At 41.6% G+C, this 16,935-nt stretch overlaps 3 protein-coding genes across 9 annotated transcripts in view; 1 reads left to right on the forward strand and 2 right to left on the reverse strand.

Moving 5' to 3' along the window:
• Positions 1-2,370: 2,370 nt before the first annotated feature.
• On the reverse strand, positions 2,371-10,743 carry ewsr1b (EWS RNA-binding protein 1b). 6 transcript variants are annotated; one of them, XM_079161512.1, is made up of 15 exons: positions 10,684-10,743; positions 10,153-10,192; positions 9,989-10,040; positions 9,375-9,519; positions 8,694-8,889; positions 8,343-8,599; positions 8,076-8,235; positions 4,891-4,928; positions 4,279-4,308; positions 4,032-4,147; positions 3,821-3,950; positions 3,622-3,714; positions 3,339-3,465; positions 2,902-3,258; positions 2,371-2,737 (listed from the first exon to the last, which is right to left on the reverse strand). In XM_079161512.1, exons 1-15 carry the CDS (start codon positions 10,697-10,699, stop codon positions 2,701-2,703), a joined length of 1,794 nt encoding a protein of 597 aa, XP_079017638.1. In that variant the 5' UTR covers positions 10,700-10,743; the 3' UTR covers positions 2,371-2,700. The 6 variants fall into 6 exon arrangements, with proteins under 6 accessions (XP_079017638.1, XP_079017634.1, XP_079017633.1 ...); XM_079161508.1 differs by having other exon boundaries at positions 3,604-3,714; positions 4,891-4,925; positions 10,684-10,742; XM_079161507.1 differs by having other exon boundaries at positions 3,604-3,714; positions 10,684-10,742.
• Positions 10,744-11,689: 946 nt separating this feature from the next.
• On the forward strand, positions 11,690-14,045 carry rhbdd3 (rhomboid domain containing 3). 2 transcript variants are annotated; one of them, XM_079160850.1, is made up of 6 exons: positions 11,690-11,751; positions 11,868-12,008; positions 12,093-12,476; positions 12,953-13,079; positions 13,184-13,432; positions 13,544-14,045. In XM_079160850.1, the coding sequence occupies exons 2-6, from the start codon at positions 11,942-11,944 to the stop codon at positions 13,710-13,712; spliced, it is 996 nt and encodes a 331-aa protein (XP_079016976.1). In that variant the 5' UTR covers positions 11,690-11,751; positions 11,868-11,941; the 3' UTR covers positions 13,713-14,045. The 2 variants fall into 2 exon arrangements, with proteins under 2 accessions (XP_079016976.1, XP_079016975.1); XM_079160849.1 differs by having other exon boundaries at positions 11,695-12,008.
• Positions 14,046-15,171: 1,126 nt separating this feature from the next.
• emid1 (EMI domain containing 1) overlaps positions 15,172-16,935 on the reverse strand; it is a gene marked incomplete at both ends in the record, with an annotated part of 51,368 nt that continues 49,604 nt past the window's right edge. The window contains 2 exons of the mRNA XM_079160481.1: positions 15,172-15,305; positions 16,429-16,519. Coding sequence (XP_079016607.1) covers positions 15,172-15,305; positions 16,429-16,519 — 225 coding nt within the window. The remainder of the gene's footprint in view (positions 15,306-16,428; positions 16,520-16,935) is intronic.

Below are 16,935 nucleotides of genomic sequence, written 5' to 3' on the forward strand. Positions count from 1 at the left end.
GACTTTGTCTTAGCCTCTTGTTTGTTTGCAATGAATGTGTTAGAAGTTTGAAGGAGGCACTGCACAAGTTTGAGACGCCCCAACTGGAGAGGAGAGAGCAGGTAAACCCTGGAACAGCATGAGGTTGGGGTAGTGAGAGAGATGCGGTAGATGGACAGTGTCATCCAGTCTAGTCAAACAGAGCACAAGACAAAGAAGCCAATTCAATAAAAGTACATGATCTTCTGTGTGCACGTCAGAAAATGTGTGTACTGTATGTCACATATTGCACAAGATAACGAGGACGCTGCTATTGCTACTTTAGTTTTGCGTTCACTTAGGAACACGTGTTTGACTTCTCTACTTCTTCTCTATTATTTTAAAAATATCAAAGGCTGGAATGAGTACGCAAGACCAGACATTCCTGTACTAACGGTTTTACGGCTCAAGGTTTGAAACTATGGTGAACAGACCTGATTTTCAGGTTTTAATGGCAAGTTAGGCTTCAGAAAAACATCAGGGAAATTTGCCCGGGGCTCTGAAGACACTGTCTGCAATCAACGTGTAAACAAATGGACAGCCTTACAGCCAGAACGCAAAGCACATGATTAGAAACTGCTTTGGATCCTGGGGGGGGTCTTTCAATTCAAACTCTACTAAAGTTTTGAACGATACTGCTGAAAACTTGTTTACCTATATGTGCCCTTATTCTGAAAGTTGTTGAGATGTACAGAACCCCCTAATGTTTTTAATCTATAACTTCAACTTTTCAATTGTATGTAAATATATCTGAAGTCTTTTCCACCATCTCATTTCCCCTTTGACAATCCATCGGAGCCGCTCATATACTCTCTAAACGTGTGATTGTTTGAATTCAAGTGAAGCCCCTCTGCCAAGAAGGAGGTCTTGTTTTTATTTAAAAAGAGGATTGTGTCTGTTTAAGAAAGAGAGGGAGAGAGCAAGAAAGGAAGAGAGGGGGCGGAAGAGAGAGAGAGAGGAGGGGGGGGGGGGGGGGGGTGATGAGATCATTTTCTGGGCCTGGATGAATCAGCTTTTCTGTCAGCAGACAGAAAAAGAAAGAGAGAGAGAGAGAGAGAGAGAGAGAGAATCCAGAAGTCTATTAATCCACACGAACAATCGTCCACAGTAATCGGGAAGTACTTTAAGATGTCAGCTGTAAGTTTTTCCAGAGAGTTCATTTAGAGGGCTGTAAATAAAGAATTAAAAAACACAGACGTGAGACATCTTCTAATGTACAACGCTGTGAGCTGTCAGTGTGTTTTATCAGCTATTTATAGTGAAGAAAAAGTTGTTCAGTAACTTTAAGTGTTAAATAGAAGATACTGCAAAGAAGGCAACATACTCTGACCACATTCTTTAGACAGAATCCTACCGGCAGGATTATCTAGTGGGAAGCCAATAGGTATGAAAAGAAGCCATATGTCTACCAGATGTAATAAATTAAATGCGCCAAAGATACACATCTGTGATTAATAACAGCACTTAAAGAAGGAAAAAATTAACTTGAGGTATTTTTCTCTGGTTTAGATTTGATATCGGCATTAAAATCAGCTCCTTGTGTGTCTTTGTTTGTCAGTTTACAATAGTCTTGCTGTTTATTGCAGCATTTAGTCATGAAAAGCAAAAAATAAGTTATTTTCTGTTAAGATAGAAACTTAAATGTTATGGGTAAAATTCAATTAAATCAGTGATAAGAAAAGGCTTGAGGCCGTTTACTACCGTTTAGTCAGGTCAGTCTTGTTTAAACAAGTAGACGGTGTAGTTAATGTAAAAGCAGCAGAAACCAGGCCGTCTATGTCACTCAAGTTTCAGTTCAAACTGCTCCAGCTATTGGCAACCAAAGTAACAGCAGCAGCCATTAAGACCTGCAGATGTGCTCCATCTACAGACCAGGAGTGTACAGTAGAATAAAAAATGTAAAGCATTACTTTGGGTATTAAACTGTCAGCCGATGCACTCGAAAAATAATACCCTGAAGTGTTCTTCGGGATATGGCAATAGGAAATACATGAATCATTTTTCAGGTTACTCAATAGAAGTCTATGACAGTGTGGTTTTTTTCTTCCGGCATTCTTAAATGTGTCTATGTTTAAGTCTCTTGTGAGAGTGAGGAGGTTAGATTCTTCTAAAAGTTATCACAGATCTGAGAGGAATATGGTTTATAAGAACCAAATCTAAATCATGTGGTGGAATGAGTCCTGACCGGGTCATGTGCATGTGTCGTACATGACTGCTGTCATAATCTCTACAGATCGTAAAACATAAATATGTGACTTATGAAACAATAACTCCTCTACAGTTTAAAAGAGACTGCATTAATGATTCCCCTGCATGACGCAACTTTGAAATAAAGGTCACAACTCAAAAACATCAAATCAGTAAAATTTTATTTCCCAAATTTGTCATCATACAATTGCCAGTTATGGGAAAGATGAAGCAGTTATGTTAACGAATGGAAAAAAGCATTTTACAACACAATGTCAAATCTAATCAGCACATTTAATAAAAAAGCAACAAAATAAACATGCACAATACAAGATGCAGCATAAACCCGGGTAAACTAAAATAAAAAATGGAAACAGGAGGTGAATGAAACTGCACAGGATGTTTATAAGCAGCTCTGTAAGCATTGAAATATGGAATCATAAATTAAAAATGATCTTTAAAAATCAAATTCCACAAGAGGAACAGTCAAGCTCTTCAATAGGGTCGCTCTCTGCGCTCCTGGCGATGGTCCCTAAAAAAAAAAAAGAACAGAACAGTAGTAAGTGACATTAAATTCAGGTCACAGGTTTGCATTTATCTGCTTTTTCCAATGGCTTACATTAAGATCCTAGAATTCCTCGTCGAAAAAAAGAAGAAAAAAAAGCAAGAAAACATGACGGGGAGTCTTAATCCTACCTCATATCCATCTTTCCACCTGGTGGGCCCATTCCTCTTCCCCCTCTGCCACCCATTCGGTCCATGGGTGGTCCTCCACGCCCGGCTCCACGGAAACCTCCCCTATCCATTCCCCCCCGTCCTCTGAATCCACCGCGGTCGCCTCCCCAACCTCCACGGAAACCTCCAGGACCACCTGGGCCTCCGGCTCCCGCCGGCCCACCACGGTCCATCCCTCTGCCTCCACGCATCCCCATTCCACCTCTGCCTCTGTCACCGCCGGGAGGGAAAGGAGGGCCACCGCCCAACCCTTCTGGTTTGGGGGCTTTGCACTGGTTACACTCCATCCTCCAGGCAAAGTTCTGGTTGCCGCAACCCCTGTGGACACAGACCATTAAATAAAATATAAACGAATCTTTGATACAAAAACAGACACTGCACTATGAAGTAATACATACGGGTTAGGACACTCCCAGTCCCCAGCTCTCTGCTGCATGTTGCCTCCTGTGGGCCCACCTCTGCCCATACCACGAGGACCGCCACGTGGGACGAACCCACCGCGCTCTCCTCCACGGCCCATCATACCTGATAAGAAAATGACAAAAAAATGTTTTAATCATGAGCCTATTCCCCTTGCATATGCTGCAGGGTTAAACTGTTTCTGCAAGTTTGTCATGTGAAGCCAGCGCCAGTCTAAAACTAACAAATACCGCTGACATTTACCTCCACGACCCATCATACCATCTCTCATGGGCATGCCACCCCTCATTCCACCCATCATGGGCTTGCGACGTGCCATCGACACCTTAAGCCTTCGGCTTTGGAACTCCTTTCCTACAATTCAAGATAAAAAAACAATTCATAAGTTATATTACTTGAAGGAATGTTTTCAGTTTGGATTCATGCATTAGGTGTTCCGTTCACAGCCAGTAAAATGTACCATCAAAATGCTCCACAGCTGCTTTGGCACAGATTGGCTCCTCGTAGGAAAGGGTGGCGTCTCCCTTTGGCTTTCCTGAGTCCTTGTCTGTGTAAATGTTGATGGCAGGCTGGCCAAGTCTGCGGTTAATCTTGACACACAAAGAAAAGTACAGTCAGTTCCCACATTAGTTCCGCTTACGGCAATATGTTAAGTGAGGAGCTATGCTTACCCTGATGGGGCCAACATGTTTAAAGAATTCAGCCATTTCCTCCAGGGTAGCCTTCTCAGTCAGTCCCGTGATGTAGATTGTGCTGTTTTCAGAGTCATCCTGCTCTTCAGGTCGCCCTGCAACAAATACACAAAAATGTAAATGCGTAGCAAAACAATCTTCCCTAATACCAGAACAACAACAACAACAAGTATTCTGGAGATGAGGGAGTACGGGGGGTGGGGTGTCTAATAACATGACTACTCACCCGGTTCACGCTCATCGCTGTTCATTGGTCCTGTAGTCCATCATTTGAGGGGGAAAGAAACAGATTGAGAAAAGTCAGTGTGTGAAACTTAAGTTCAGTGTACAACACCTGAAGAGCACTACAAAAGATAACCCAGACACTCCCTTATATAGATGCTGCCGGCCATATTGGGAAAGTTGAAAATGGCACCTTATGGTACACCACAATTCCCACAAGTGATATATTGAATTGAAAATAGAACACCTCAGACCCTTTGGCAAATAACTGTGTGTCATTTGAAAAGCCTCAAAGACCAGTAAGAAATCCTCAAAAAAAACCTGGAATTCGGCTCGTGAGATTTGTTAAAAAGCAGTAACACACATGTGAGTGGAAATTTGTCTTTAACCTGTCAAAAACTCATCGTCAGACCATAAGCAGTGACTGAATTATACCAAGTACCCCAGAGAATATGGTCTCAGGCAGTGAAAAAAAAAAAAATCCAATATTTTCAGATATGTTCATGTAGATAAATTTTGCATACCACAATGTAAGACACATCAATACTCGAAGCATATTTGCTCAAAAAGTTTAAGGCTTTGAAAGGACTAACCAGTGTAATACTCGTTAACTTACCACCAGGCTTACTGAAGCCACCTCTGTCTCCAGCGCTGCTATGGGGAATAAATGGAGATATGAAGGCGACTTCCCTTTTACAGCCACTTCCATGGCTCGAGCAAAGTGGCTTGATTGAGGGAGTAATCAAAACATTCTAACTAGCCCAACAGCAGCTAAGAAAAACCCCAAAATGATAAAAACACAATCGACTTGAGGGGATAAAAGTATTAACTATGTGCTTAACTAGCCGAATACAACTTCAGTGACAGTTTTGAGTAGCGGGTACATTTGTGCAAAATTATACTAATGATTAACATTTTTTTTCACAGCCTTTGAAAATGTGACAAAACCCAAACAACTGTACACAGGTACAAATATTTCAGATGCATTGAAGGCACAGTTGTACCAAGAAACAAGCCGGCACCAAAATAAAATTTGTTCTTACAAAAAGTTACAGCCGCCCCGGATATATGTAAAAATGTAAAAGATAAACAATGCATCTGAAATTTGACATGATTAAGAGGTGTTCACATTCACCAGCTAATAATAATAAAAATAAAAATACAATTATACAATTGTTCAAGACAAAACACCAAAAATATATTTTTTACAGTGTTTACCAGGGTTACGTTAAATCAAATACAAAGACTTTCATGTTAATTAAAATACCCATCATGCTTATAAAAACCACCATCCTCAGTTGTTGAAAAAAGGCAGACCCCGAATCTTTGTTTTAGCTCCCTCCTGCTGCTTAAGCTGGCGGCTCTGCACTGAGTACAGATACTTTTTAGAGAATAGATGGGTTTAAATGGCTCTCACTGTTACCTGCACGGTATAAATGTGACAAAGCATGTTAAAAAGTGATCAAAAGAATGTGATCAAACATTTGTATTCCAAACCACAAAAACAATTTCAAACATTTCAAAATGACATGATGTGCCCACTCCCCCCAAAACACACAAATACACCTGTGCAAAGCTAAGACTACATGTTAACTATAAGAAGATCTATGCCAAGTCTGAATTTATTGTATTTAGGGTTGTATTCCTATTTATGCAATTTGTTAATACTTTCTTGTTGTACAGTTGCTTGATTAGAGTGCTGTATCATATTAAAATATATGCCTAAAAACTGTGTGTGTGGGTGTGTGTGCGTGTGTGTGTTAGCTGCACCAAAACCAGAAGAAAGAAGTCATGCAGAACTCTATTATTTAAAAAGATGTTTCGAATGGTGTACCTGAAAAGTACATACCAAGTTCTTTAAAGAAATGCACCGCTCCAGACCCAAAACTGAATGTTCAAGAGTTGAAAAGGGGGTTCTTTCCCAAAAACCCTAAAAATGAAAACCTGTCAGGTCAAAGATCTATATTGGAAATTCAAAAATTGTTCAAAAAGGTTTTGTACTGATTTTAGTTTTACAGCCAAAACAATGCCCAACCTTCAATGTTCACCTCCACACCCCCGGCCTCTCTCTTGGTAAGCCTTTAAATTCGTGTTCAGGGCAGCTGACTGTCAGTTCAACCGATTTGGGGTCAAACCATGTTTGGCTGCAGAGTATAGAAACATACGTGCATGGGACAAACCTGCACCGGGAGCAAATTTGATTGGCATTTCAATGAGGGTACCAGAGTAAATGTGTCACGGACCGGCTCAATTGAGTTTTAACTCCACTACCAGGACGGATACACACCTCAATACAAGTAGAATACACCTGAATGCCGGTTCTTGTAGTACGGCTGAGATTAGTCTGGATCCCGCTGGACCAAAACCCATTGACTGAACGCACCTGCACTAAGACAATCATTAGAGCAGTCCTACAACATGGCTATAATCTAATATACTGCGTTTCTTCATGTCTTATAATATCACTAGACGCGTTGTTGTTGTTTTTTGTCCAGCTATGTCACGGTGTGACACCACAAACCGCTGCCAGTACATGTCTGTCAAATAACAGCGGCTGTTTTAGAAAATTAAGCGTCATTTTTATATTATATGCTCTCAATATTTTGCCCATACTGCAAGTCTACAGTTTACCAATTCCTTTTTAGCTTGGATGGATATTGAGACATTAACAAAACATGTTTTTAAAAGATTTGAGAGCTTGGTATCAAGTGATAATTCTGGTCGTCTTTTATGACCAATGTGTGCCTCAAGCAGAAACTTGAGTGAAAGTAGTTCATTGTTTTTGGTTTTTAAGTCTTGCAGTACCATTAGCATATTTGACTCTGCTATTTGTGCGGTGCCATTTTTCTTTTACTTCACCGGGCCAGTCAAATGAGGACAAATACTTGTTGCCAGTGATAGCCTCGTAAAACCCAACCATAACACCATTGAATGCATCCGCAAGTAAAAAGGGTCGAAAAACCGTAGGAGGAAATATATGGACCCAAATATAGCACTCGAAAATGAGTTTTTGAAATGCAGCAGAATTTACTGCACGAGACCCGCGTCTATTTATAAAGGTTATGTTGTACGGTGTTGCAGGACACTACTCAGTTTAGTTAAGTATTGTGAAGCTGGAATCACAATAATTGGGGGAAAGAAATCTGCATGATTTATCCAACCGCTAATTGCATTCTAGTATTTGTAAGTGTGTCACTCTGAAGCAAAGTGGGAAAGTGGTTTAAAGGGTGCTGCTGATCGTGAGTGTTTGACCTTTCCTCAAGGAAACCCATGATAATTCTGATGTGTATGTAAGATATAATTGCAATAAGATTCTATCACATTACCTGACCAATCATGAAGTAATTTCTCAGTTATCCCAAAACTTTTTGATACGACTCATAATCAAATGATGTCCTATGCTTTAAGCTGTTCAACCTAAATGTTTCTGCACAGGTCTCTGATCAACTTTGATTAAAAACAATAAGGGACAAAGTTTTCTTACCTTTGGCAAAATTAGAGGCAGGGCTGAGAGAAACTGGGTGAGATTAGCTACAATTAATGCCAATGTTGGCATAGACTACATCTTTCATTTGGCCCTTAGGCTTTATAGGGGTAACCCATCATTTATCAGCATTAACTGCTGATAAATCGCGACCACCTCATAGTATACGAGAAAAACTGCAGCATAAATGATTGGAATGCTACTTTGGGTTATTCCAACTGTTTCTGATGACCCTTGTCTCAGCCCTGCCCCTAGTGGCCACAGCACCTGCAGAGTTAAAATACATGTGAGGTTGAGTGCTAAGGAAAGACACTTACCCCATGCCACGGCCCATGCCTCCACGGCCACGGTGCATCATCCCACCGCGATCAAAGCCGTCCCTGCTAGGGCCCCGGTTTTCCCCTGACCCCGAGTACCTTGAAGACTCGGAGCCAGAGTAACCAGAACCTCCACTCTGGCCATCCTGTCTGTAATTATCTACAAAGCAGGAGCACAAATGGATCAACATATGTTTTACAGACAATAAGATGAACTGTATCAATGAAGATCAGAAGCAGCTGTTAGGCACGGTTGAGCAGGCTTACTGTAATGGTTGGACTGGTTGTAACTAGGAGGTCCACTTTGCTGACTGTACTGGCTGGCTGCAGGCTGACTATAGGAACCAGAAGCCTGAGGAGGGTAAGCAGGAGGAGCCTGTTGCTGCTGCTGGGTCGGCTGCTGGTACCCCTGCTGGCCGTAGCTAGCCTGCTGGGCCTGGTAGCCAGATTGTTGCTGGCCATATGCTGCTGGCTGGGAGTAGCTACTTTGGCTGTAACTGGCGGGCTGGCTGCTAGCATTGTAACTGACCGAGGCAAACAAAGACAGGGCATTGAGTTAAACGATGAGCATGTCCTTGTGGAATTCATGCATTTGGTTTCAAGCTGAGGGGTACATACCTCTGTGGTGCAGTAGGAGCCGCCTGCTGGCCATAACCAGGGTAGGCAGACTGGGCAGTGTAGCCTGGCTGAGAGCCGTAAGACTGGGATGCAGCTGGAGCAGCAGCAGCAGGAGTACTGTCATAACCACTGGCTCCATAGCTCTGGGTTGACTGGGAGTAGGTGTTAGTGGCAGACTGGGCAGCAGGATAGCCAGCTGTGGGGAAAAGAACATTTAAAAAAATGTATCTTATTGTGTGTGATAAACATAAAGTTCAACCTTGAGGAGATTTCTGAAACAACATAAGAATGAATTTGACTTTACGGGTAGTCTTTCAAACAAACACTCTAAGCTGCAGACAAATGGTGGTCAATTCAAATCTTCAGAATTCAATGTCCGTATGCATTTACCATTGCACATCAGATTTACATTAGTCAGTCCCTGTTCAATTCACTGCCCTGTTGCAAGTTCGTAACCGTTTTAAAATCTGATTTGAGTAGCCAGAGTCAAAGACAACTGTATCACAATTCAAAAGGACATTGTACAAATTGTAGTATTGCGTGCACTAATGCATGTTTAAAACAGAGGTCACTTTGTCCCGTATTTGCTTTGGGCAACATTTTGTTTGGTTCCCACCCATTGCACGTATTTCTAAGCAGAACCACATAACATTTGTCAAATGTCCTGTTTAAAGAACCGACCTGCTGCAGGCTGGGCGTATGAGGATCCATACTGTTGTTGCTGCTGCTGAGTGTAGCCTCCAGCGGCAGGTGTTGTCTGGGTGTAACTGCTGTCAGCAGCAGCAGGTTGGGCATATGATCCATAACTCTGTTGACCATAGCTCTGCTGGAAAAAAATAAAACAGGGCATGCTTTAGCTGCTAGGTAGAATAAACATTAACTTTACCAATAAGACTTTAGATCTAATTAGTTCATGCTTCAATAAGACCAACATTGATCATGATACCCATACTGCTTCCTCTTCCCATTTTACCCTCATTAACTGTTGCAAGCCAGGTGTGTGCTGTAGTTAGTATTTATATATTTAATCAACAAATTCAGTCTTTAAAAGTAGATCTAATTAGTTCATGCTTCAATAAGACCAACATTGATCATTATACCCATACTGCTTCCTCTTCCCATTTTACCCTCATTAACTGTTGCAAGCCAGGTGTGTGCTGTAGTTAGTATTTATATATTTAATCAACAAATTCAGTCTTTAAAATAATCCATGGAGTTAAAATGACAACTATCATAACAAAAGTCAGGGTGGGCTACAGTCGAACAGTTGCTTTCCCGACCATGTTAAATCTCACCTGTGCAGATTGTCCATAGCTTTGTGAGGGCTGGGCAGCATAAGCTGCATACCTGGAAAACACAAATGGGAGTTTTAGGACGACAGTATCACTGAGTAGTATCGTACACGCATGCACACATATATACACAAGCATTGCATTCAATCACTTGAACGGGTTCTTACCCTTGCTGAGCTGTGGTCTGACTGTAGGTGCTGTAATCTGCTAAAGAAAAGTTACACGTTTGTTAGCTAAGGACTGAGCGGTATTTGCACGGTATTTGCGCGCGACCAGCGATGCTAATGCTAGCAGCACGCGACACCGGGCCGTTGTTAGGACGCCATTCAACGACGCCGATGTAGGTTAAGACATTCCTCGAACAGGACGGCGCTTCAAAACGTACATATAGGAATATCAGCACGCACATTACAAATATTTCGATAAATGTGGTAATCCGGCGTCCATTATCTACTTCGCTATGCAGAAATGTTAAACCCATCCGGTTGAAAATACCTCAGCGCCTCGATAAGCTAACATGACTACTAGGCCTTGTGGCTAACGTTAGCGCGAGCTAACGCTAAACGATATTTGAAGCTATACAAGCCGAACAAATTCATTATGCCAGTACAATCTATTTTACAATAAACCAAACCCCTTAGTTGCTTAAGTTAAATAACAGGTATTCATCAAAATACGCATCACAATTCTCTACTCACCCGGAGCCGACGCCATTTTAATGTGCCTTTAGAAGACGACTGGACGAGTCTGGTTGCTGGAGAAATGTAACCCTCTTTGCAGGAAACACAAGTCTCGCGATAAATACCAGCTATCGCGTGAACAGCGACCTTACTCTTGAATAATCACTTTCACGTTTTAAGATTAAACAGCCTACAATATTAAAACATAATTTGATTCATTTCAAAAATAAAAAAAACAACTTACTATCCTATAATATACTATGCTACTATGGTAATATATTAAAGTAGAAAAGCATGTCGGTGCTGACAAGGTGAGAATGTTTATAAAATCATGTAAAAGATTTAACCAAAGCTTCCCTATATCTTTGGCTTGTAATCCCTAACAAAGCAGTCTAGTTGAGACCACGTGTGGTGTTTAAAATGTATTTGATTTGCTCGCAGTTCCACCAAAGAGTTATACATTTCTCAATTGGTTTAATTTGAAAAAGATTGAGCTCTAAAGTGAAAATAGTCTCCCTCTTCTTTTTAAATCAATAATCAGACCCACCGACCTCTAGATTGGGAACCACTGGACTAAACTACCAATAGTTAAGCAAGATTTTGATTGCAAAACTTTAACTTCTAATGGGGTATTTTGACAGATTATTGTTTGAATACTTCCTCCAAAAATGGGAAAAAGTACCAGAAGTCTATAGTGACATCTTCAAATTGCTTGTTTTGTCTGACCAACAGTCATACGAACTAATATATTCCATTTTACTAAAAAATCCTCACTTTTAAGAAGCTACATCCGGATATTTTTTGATATTTTAAAGGACGTAAAAGCGGAATCGATTATCAAAACTGTTGGCAATTTATTATCGTTTCACCACTTGTTATAATTTACAAGACAAGTCTTTGCAGTGTGAATTTGGCTGTTTTCTATGCAAACTTGTGTCAGTGTGTCCAATAGGTGGCAGCAATGCGCCCAACTCTAGTTTTCCGGGTACCTGGTAGTAAAAACAAAGAAGAAGAAGAAGAAGAAGAAGACTGAGTGCGGAAGTAGACGTCCACTTAGCCCTCAACAGTGTATCTTTAACCTCACAGGTGTGTTGTAATAGTACACGCAGTGGTAGAGATGTGTTGACAAGTTAAATTATGGAGGATTTGTGAGTGAAGACACTACAGCTTATCCTAAATAATGCTTCCTCGTGTATTGTCAGTATGGTTTTGGTTTGGGTCAGATCGCCCTGGATTCTGTCTGGGAACATCTTTATTGACGACACTCACGCTTGTGATGTATGCTGGGGGCATCCAGGCAAGTCTCACCGTCGGTCCAGGTGGAGACTTCCCCAGGCTCAGAGGTAACTGTGTGCTTATCATAAATCTCACATTTCAGTGTTCAAATCGCAGCATGTAACGCAGTTTTCTCTCATAACTCCCCTCAGATGTGTTCCTGTATGCCTTCAGTCACGATGAGCTGCCCTCTCTGCTGGTCAGCGTTGCCCTCCTGCTGTTGGTTGGACCGTGTCAGGAGCGTCGCTGGGGAACAGTCGCCTTTCTCTCCCTCTCCATCCTCACAACGATTATATTACCTCTTCTTTACACCCTGGTCATGTTTGTCGGTGGTGGTGGGGCGAGTCGGATCTGTGGTTACTCTGCCATCCAGCTGGCTCTGTTTGCAGCGCATTGTCGTCAGGTGACACAGAGGAGGCTGCTGAGGTGTCTGCCAGTCTGGTTTCTCCCCTGGCTTCTTCTGCTGATTGGTCTGCTGCTGCTGCCCGGGACACCTGCCCTGCTTCACTTCTGCACAATATTCATCGGACACAACTGTATCCTTTCCTTTTCACACAGTCATTTAATTCTACTAAAATATATCCTCCCAACAAACATATTATAGTTTTTAGAAGCTTGACTAGACCTCTACCGAGGATTGAATGTGCACAGACTGCACTTTATTGACATCTGTCTCCTTTTCCTGCTTTTTTATTCTTATTAGATAGAAATTGACATCATGTGATGCCCAGCCAAAGTGATGGCGAACACCAGTTTGGTAACATGTTTAAATGCAGATTTTTAAAAGATATTTTTACTGTATCTAACCATAGCTTTCCTAATACTTTTTATTAATGGAAACCCTTTGTGTGTTTTATTTCAGGCCATGTGATTAAAATGTAATCATCTATGACCCATAGTATAGGTGTTAGATTTATTGCTGAGAGTTTGAGTCGAAATGTCCTGTTCCTTCCCCACCAAATCTATGCTGAAGCATCATGTCTTTATTTATAACACTTAATGTACCTCTCAGATCACCAGTCCTTCATTGGGATGTTACAGGAGCTGGAGGAGACCAGGGTCTTGGACTTCATTCCTGATTGGGCGTATGTTCGCTCTTCAGCCAGGTTGAGATTGCCCATCTGCATTACCTCACAGAGGTCTGGCTCATCTTGTTTTTGTCAAAAGTCTCATTGAATATTCACACTCACCACCTGCGTGCAGAGGCAGATTTCCATCTTTTTAACTTAATCTGTTGCCACAGATCTAGATCTCTTTCTCAGATGACGCCTGCAGATCAGGCAGCTGCTCCACCCATGAGGGATCAATCTAACCACCACCCATGGGTGGATCCAGTGCCTGCCTGGATAATGACAGAGTCTGCTGCGCTGTCTGAGGCCGAGGCACTGGAGGAACGGATGCTAAGAGCAGGAATACTGGCCTCATTACAGGATGCTCCTGACAACCCTGTTTCAAAAGTGGAGGTGCCCAAATCATCAGTTTCCTCTCTGCGGTTAGTAATATTGTAATATCTTCATACATAGCATGTTGCATTTTTTAAGTACAGTTTTATTTATGTGATTCCAAGTAATTATTCACTAAAAAGACCATTGCTTCCTCTCAGACTCCAGCAGCTGGAGAAGATGGGCTTCCCCACAGAGAAAGCTGTAGTGGCGTTGGCAGCCTCAAAGCAGCTAGATGGCGCCATTTCTTTGCTCATTGATGACAGCATCGGAGAACAGGCGGTGATGGTATCTAAAGGGAAGAGCCCTCTGCTGCCGCGGAGCACCTAGACCACATCGCACTGAAACAGTGTTTGCTCTTGTGCAGTGAACTGGACCCACGTTATGCTTGGGTTTTGCTGAGCTTTTATATTAGATTTTCCCTGTGGGCTACTTTTAGAGCTAAATTAATTCTCAGAATGTATGGGGGCGGGGGTGAAAGACTGAGTTGTTCTTTCACCACAACTGTGATTCAAATCAAGTGCAGAAGCAAACTTCACCGCTTTGGAGACACTTTCTGTATATCTGCACATAAAATGTACATTTGAGCGAAAGGATTGTTCTGTAATAATGTTTAATGAAGGCTGTTGTGTTGCTAACACAAATAAAGAGAGGTGACATGTAAAAAAACAAAACAATGCGCATTATTTTATTACATCAATCATCTAGACAGGATTATCTCAACACAATAACACATTTGCAAGAAAAAACAATGAAATATAAAATGGTTACACAACAGCATACGAAATAAGATACAATGATCATTTTAAATAGTTTCACAATAAGTTTGATATAAGATGAAAAAACAATCAAGTCTTTTCATCAGGACAGTTGAAGTCGTCGACAGTGGTAAAAATATGTTCAAGTTCCATTAACAGTTTTGCTATTTCCTGTGTTAAAGATCTTAAAATGGAAAGCCAATTCCAGAGATGTTTAAAATGATGATATAACATAGTATATAAGACATAATAACCCAAATGTATGTGCTTTTAGTCCACAGACTAAATGTAAATATACTATTGTATATTAAATCACTTTATTATCAGTGTGTACTTTAAGGGGGGGGGACACTCACACCAGAAAACTACAAATCACTGTTAGCAACACATATCTTAGCTAGAGTAAAGATGCCTTCATCTTTTAGTGCACTACATAACATTGAGTTAAACAATATGATTATAACAAAATGAATACTAGAAGAAGAGGTTTGTTTGTGTACTTGTGTCCTGCAAACTGTACATGCTCAATATACTTAAATAGTGGAATCTCTTCAGATTGCAGTTACACTGTGAAAGCAATAAAAACGCAAATCCAGTCTGTTTTCTCACATCTGATTTCTCCTTTCATTGATTACTGTAAATGACCCTTATTATCCGGAACTGTTTGTAGCTCGAGGAGCACCACAGACGATTCAGATTTTTCCTTTTTTCAAACATTAAACATCTTCACTCTGAGGCCCGACTTCTGTAGCCAAAGAAACGAGACACACAAAGCTGTCGGGTGTGTTATGTGAAGATAAGTGTTTGGTTATGGTGATGGGTGGGGGGGGGGTCAAACTAGTTCTCACGTTCCCGATGGAGGAGGGCATTTTGGAGTATCAGTGGAGTTTCCCTGAGGTGTCCCCCATCCTAAATCTGACGGTAAAGCCCAGAGAGGGTATCAGATACGGTCTAAATCGGATGGCGGTCGATGAGACCTAGAGGAGGGGGAGTCAACCCAGCCTGTGATCCTCAGGGTGAGCGGGAGGGGGCTACTTCCCTCGAACCTTGGTGTTGGTGGACAGAGGAGAAGCAAGTCGATATGGAAGCGCACCTGCTCGCTTATCTCTGTAGAAACTAGGGGAGGCTGTGTCAAACGGTCCGTCCCCAGACCCTAGATCAGGCTCTGTTGAAGAAAGACAGCAGTTGGAACGGGGCCTCCCTGTCCATCAGTGTGTGAGGACATGTGCACTCTGTAGTCCTAATCCAAGTCTACTCTGACGTAGCTGTTAACCTGGAGGTGTCATGAGTGGGTTCTTATTTTGATTGGACACCAGTTGCCCAGTTTTTATATCAAAATGATTAATTAACTAGCTAGTGTTCAAGGGATTTATTAAATCCTTCTTTGCTTGATTGTTCTGTAAAGGAGGTGCGTTTGGCGCTTAGGGCTGCAACGACTGTTATCAATTTGCCTATTTATGTTTTCTTGTAGATTAGTTGTTTCGTCTATAAAATGTTGACAACCAGCCACAGTGAAACACCAAAATATATTCAATTCCAAGGACACGAAGCAGCAAATCCTCACACTTGAGAAGCCAAAGTCAGCAATTTTTGGGGTATTTTTTCTAGATAAACGACTTAACAATTCAGTGATTATCAAAATTGCGGCAGATTTCTTTGTCATTTGACTAATTTTTCAATTGCCTTATCATTGCAGCACTACTGGCTAGACTTTACATCCACTGATACACATTAACCTAGGAAGCACGGTTATTATACCAACGATTAAAGCCCCTGAAAACTTGACTTCTAATATTAGTTTTTCTTAATAAAATTCATGACTAAATAACAACAATCAACATTTAAAACAATCTGAGGTATTATATATTTCATGAGTTGAGCTTATTAGGAGTTTAACACTCAGCTAATCTGCTTCAGCAGGACTGTGTGGGTGTGGTTAGATCACATGACAAATAAGAAAACCTTCATTTGATTTTGATTCAAATGTTGTAAAATCCTTATTGGTCCTCATTAACCAGCGAGAAGAGCAAAGAAAAATGCACGACAGCAAATTTCTCGTGAAATAACTCATGTGATTGTGTAAATAGGTTTTCAGGGCCTTTAAAACATCTGTGCTACAACCAAAACAATTCACACACAAGAATACATCTGCTTTTCAGTGACTAGATCAACATTCAGCAGTTCAGATTACATTTCATGCCTCTAACACTCGATCAAGACCTTCTAGATCTTGTCAAAAAGGTCAGTGAGGGCTGGCAGAGCCGTGGGTGAGGATGTCTCAGCGTTACCTGGCCAGATGATAGCCTCCAGCAGCGTCACCCTGCGAGCCAGAAGCTCAAGGTCTGCCTGCAAGTCGTGGAACATCTGCAAGCTAATGTCCTAACAGAGAGCAGTGACAGGGGGGACTGTGTGAGGGGGTGGAAACACCAGCCTGAGTCCTGGGGCTGCTCGCGACTGTTCCCACTCCCTGTCCCAGCAGTGAGGTACAATGGCAGTTTTTTTTTTTTTGCCCCCACCACCTTTGACCCCTGCCTAAAGCTGACCCTGCCTCAGGCCTCCTACTCACCATGAATACCGATCATAGTCTCAAGGATTAAAACCCTCTCGGCTAAGATCTTCAGCGCCTCTCTGATCTGATGTATGCCGTCCCCCTGTGAAGATAGATACAGCCGTCAAGGTAAAGAGCACAAGCAAAAGAACTGCTCGCCAAGATGCAAGTCATTTTGTCTCTCAATACAATTCAGCAGTTAGAAGGTTAAAACAGTCCACATATCTGCCCAGCACTCTCAGACATA

This window comes from Pholis gunnellus, assembly GCF_910591455.1.
Source record: "Pholis gunnellus genome assembly, chromosome: 6".
NCBI classification, from domain to species: Eukaryota; Metazoa; Chordata; class Actinopteri; order Perciformes; family Pholidae; genus Pholis; species Pholis gunnellus.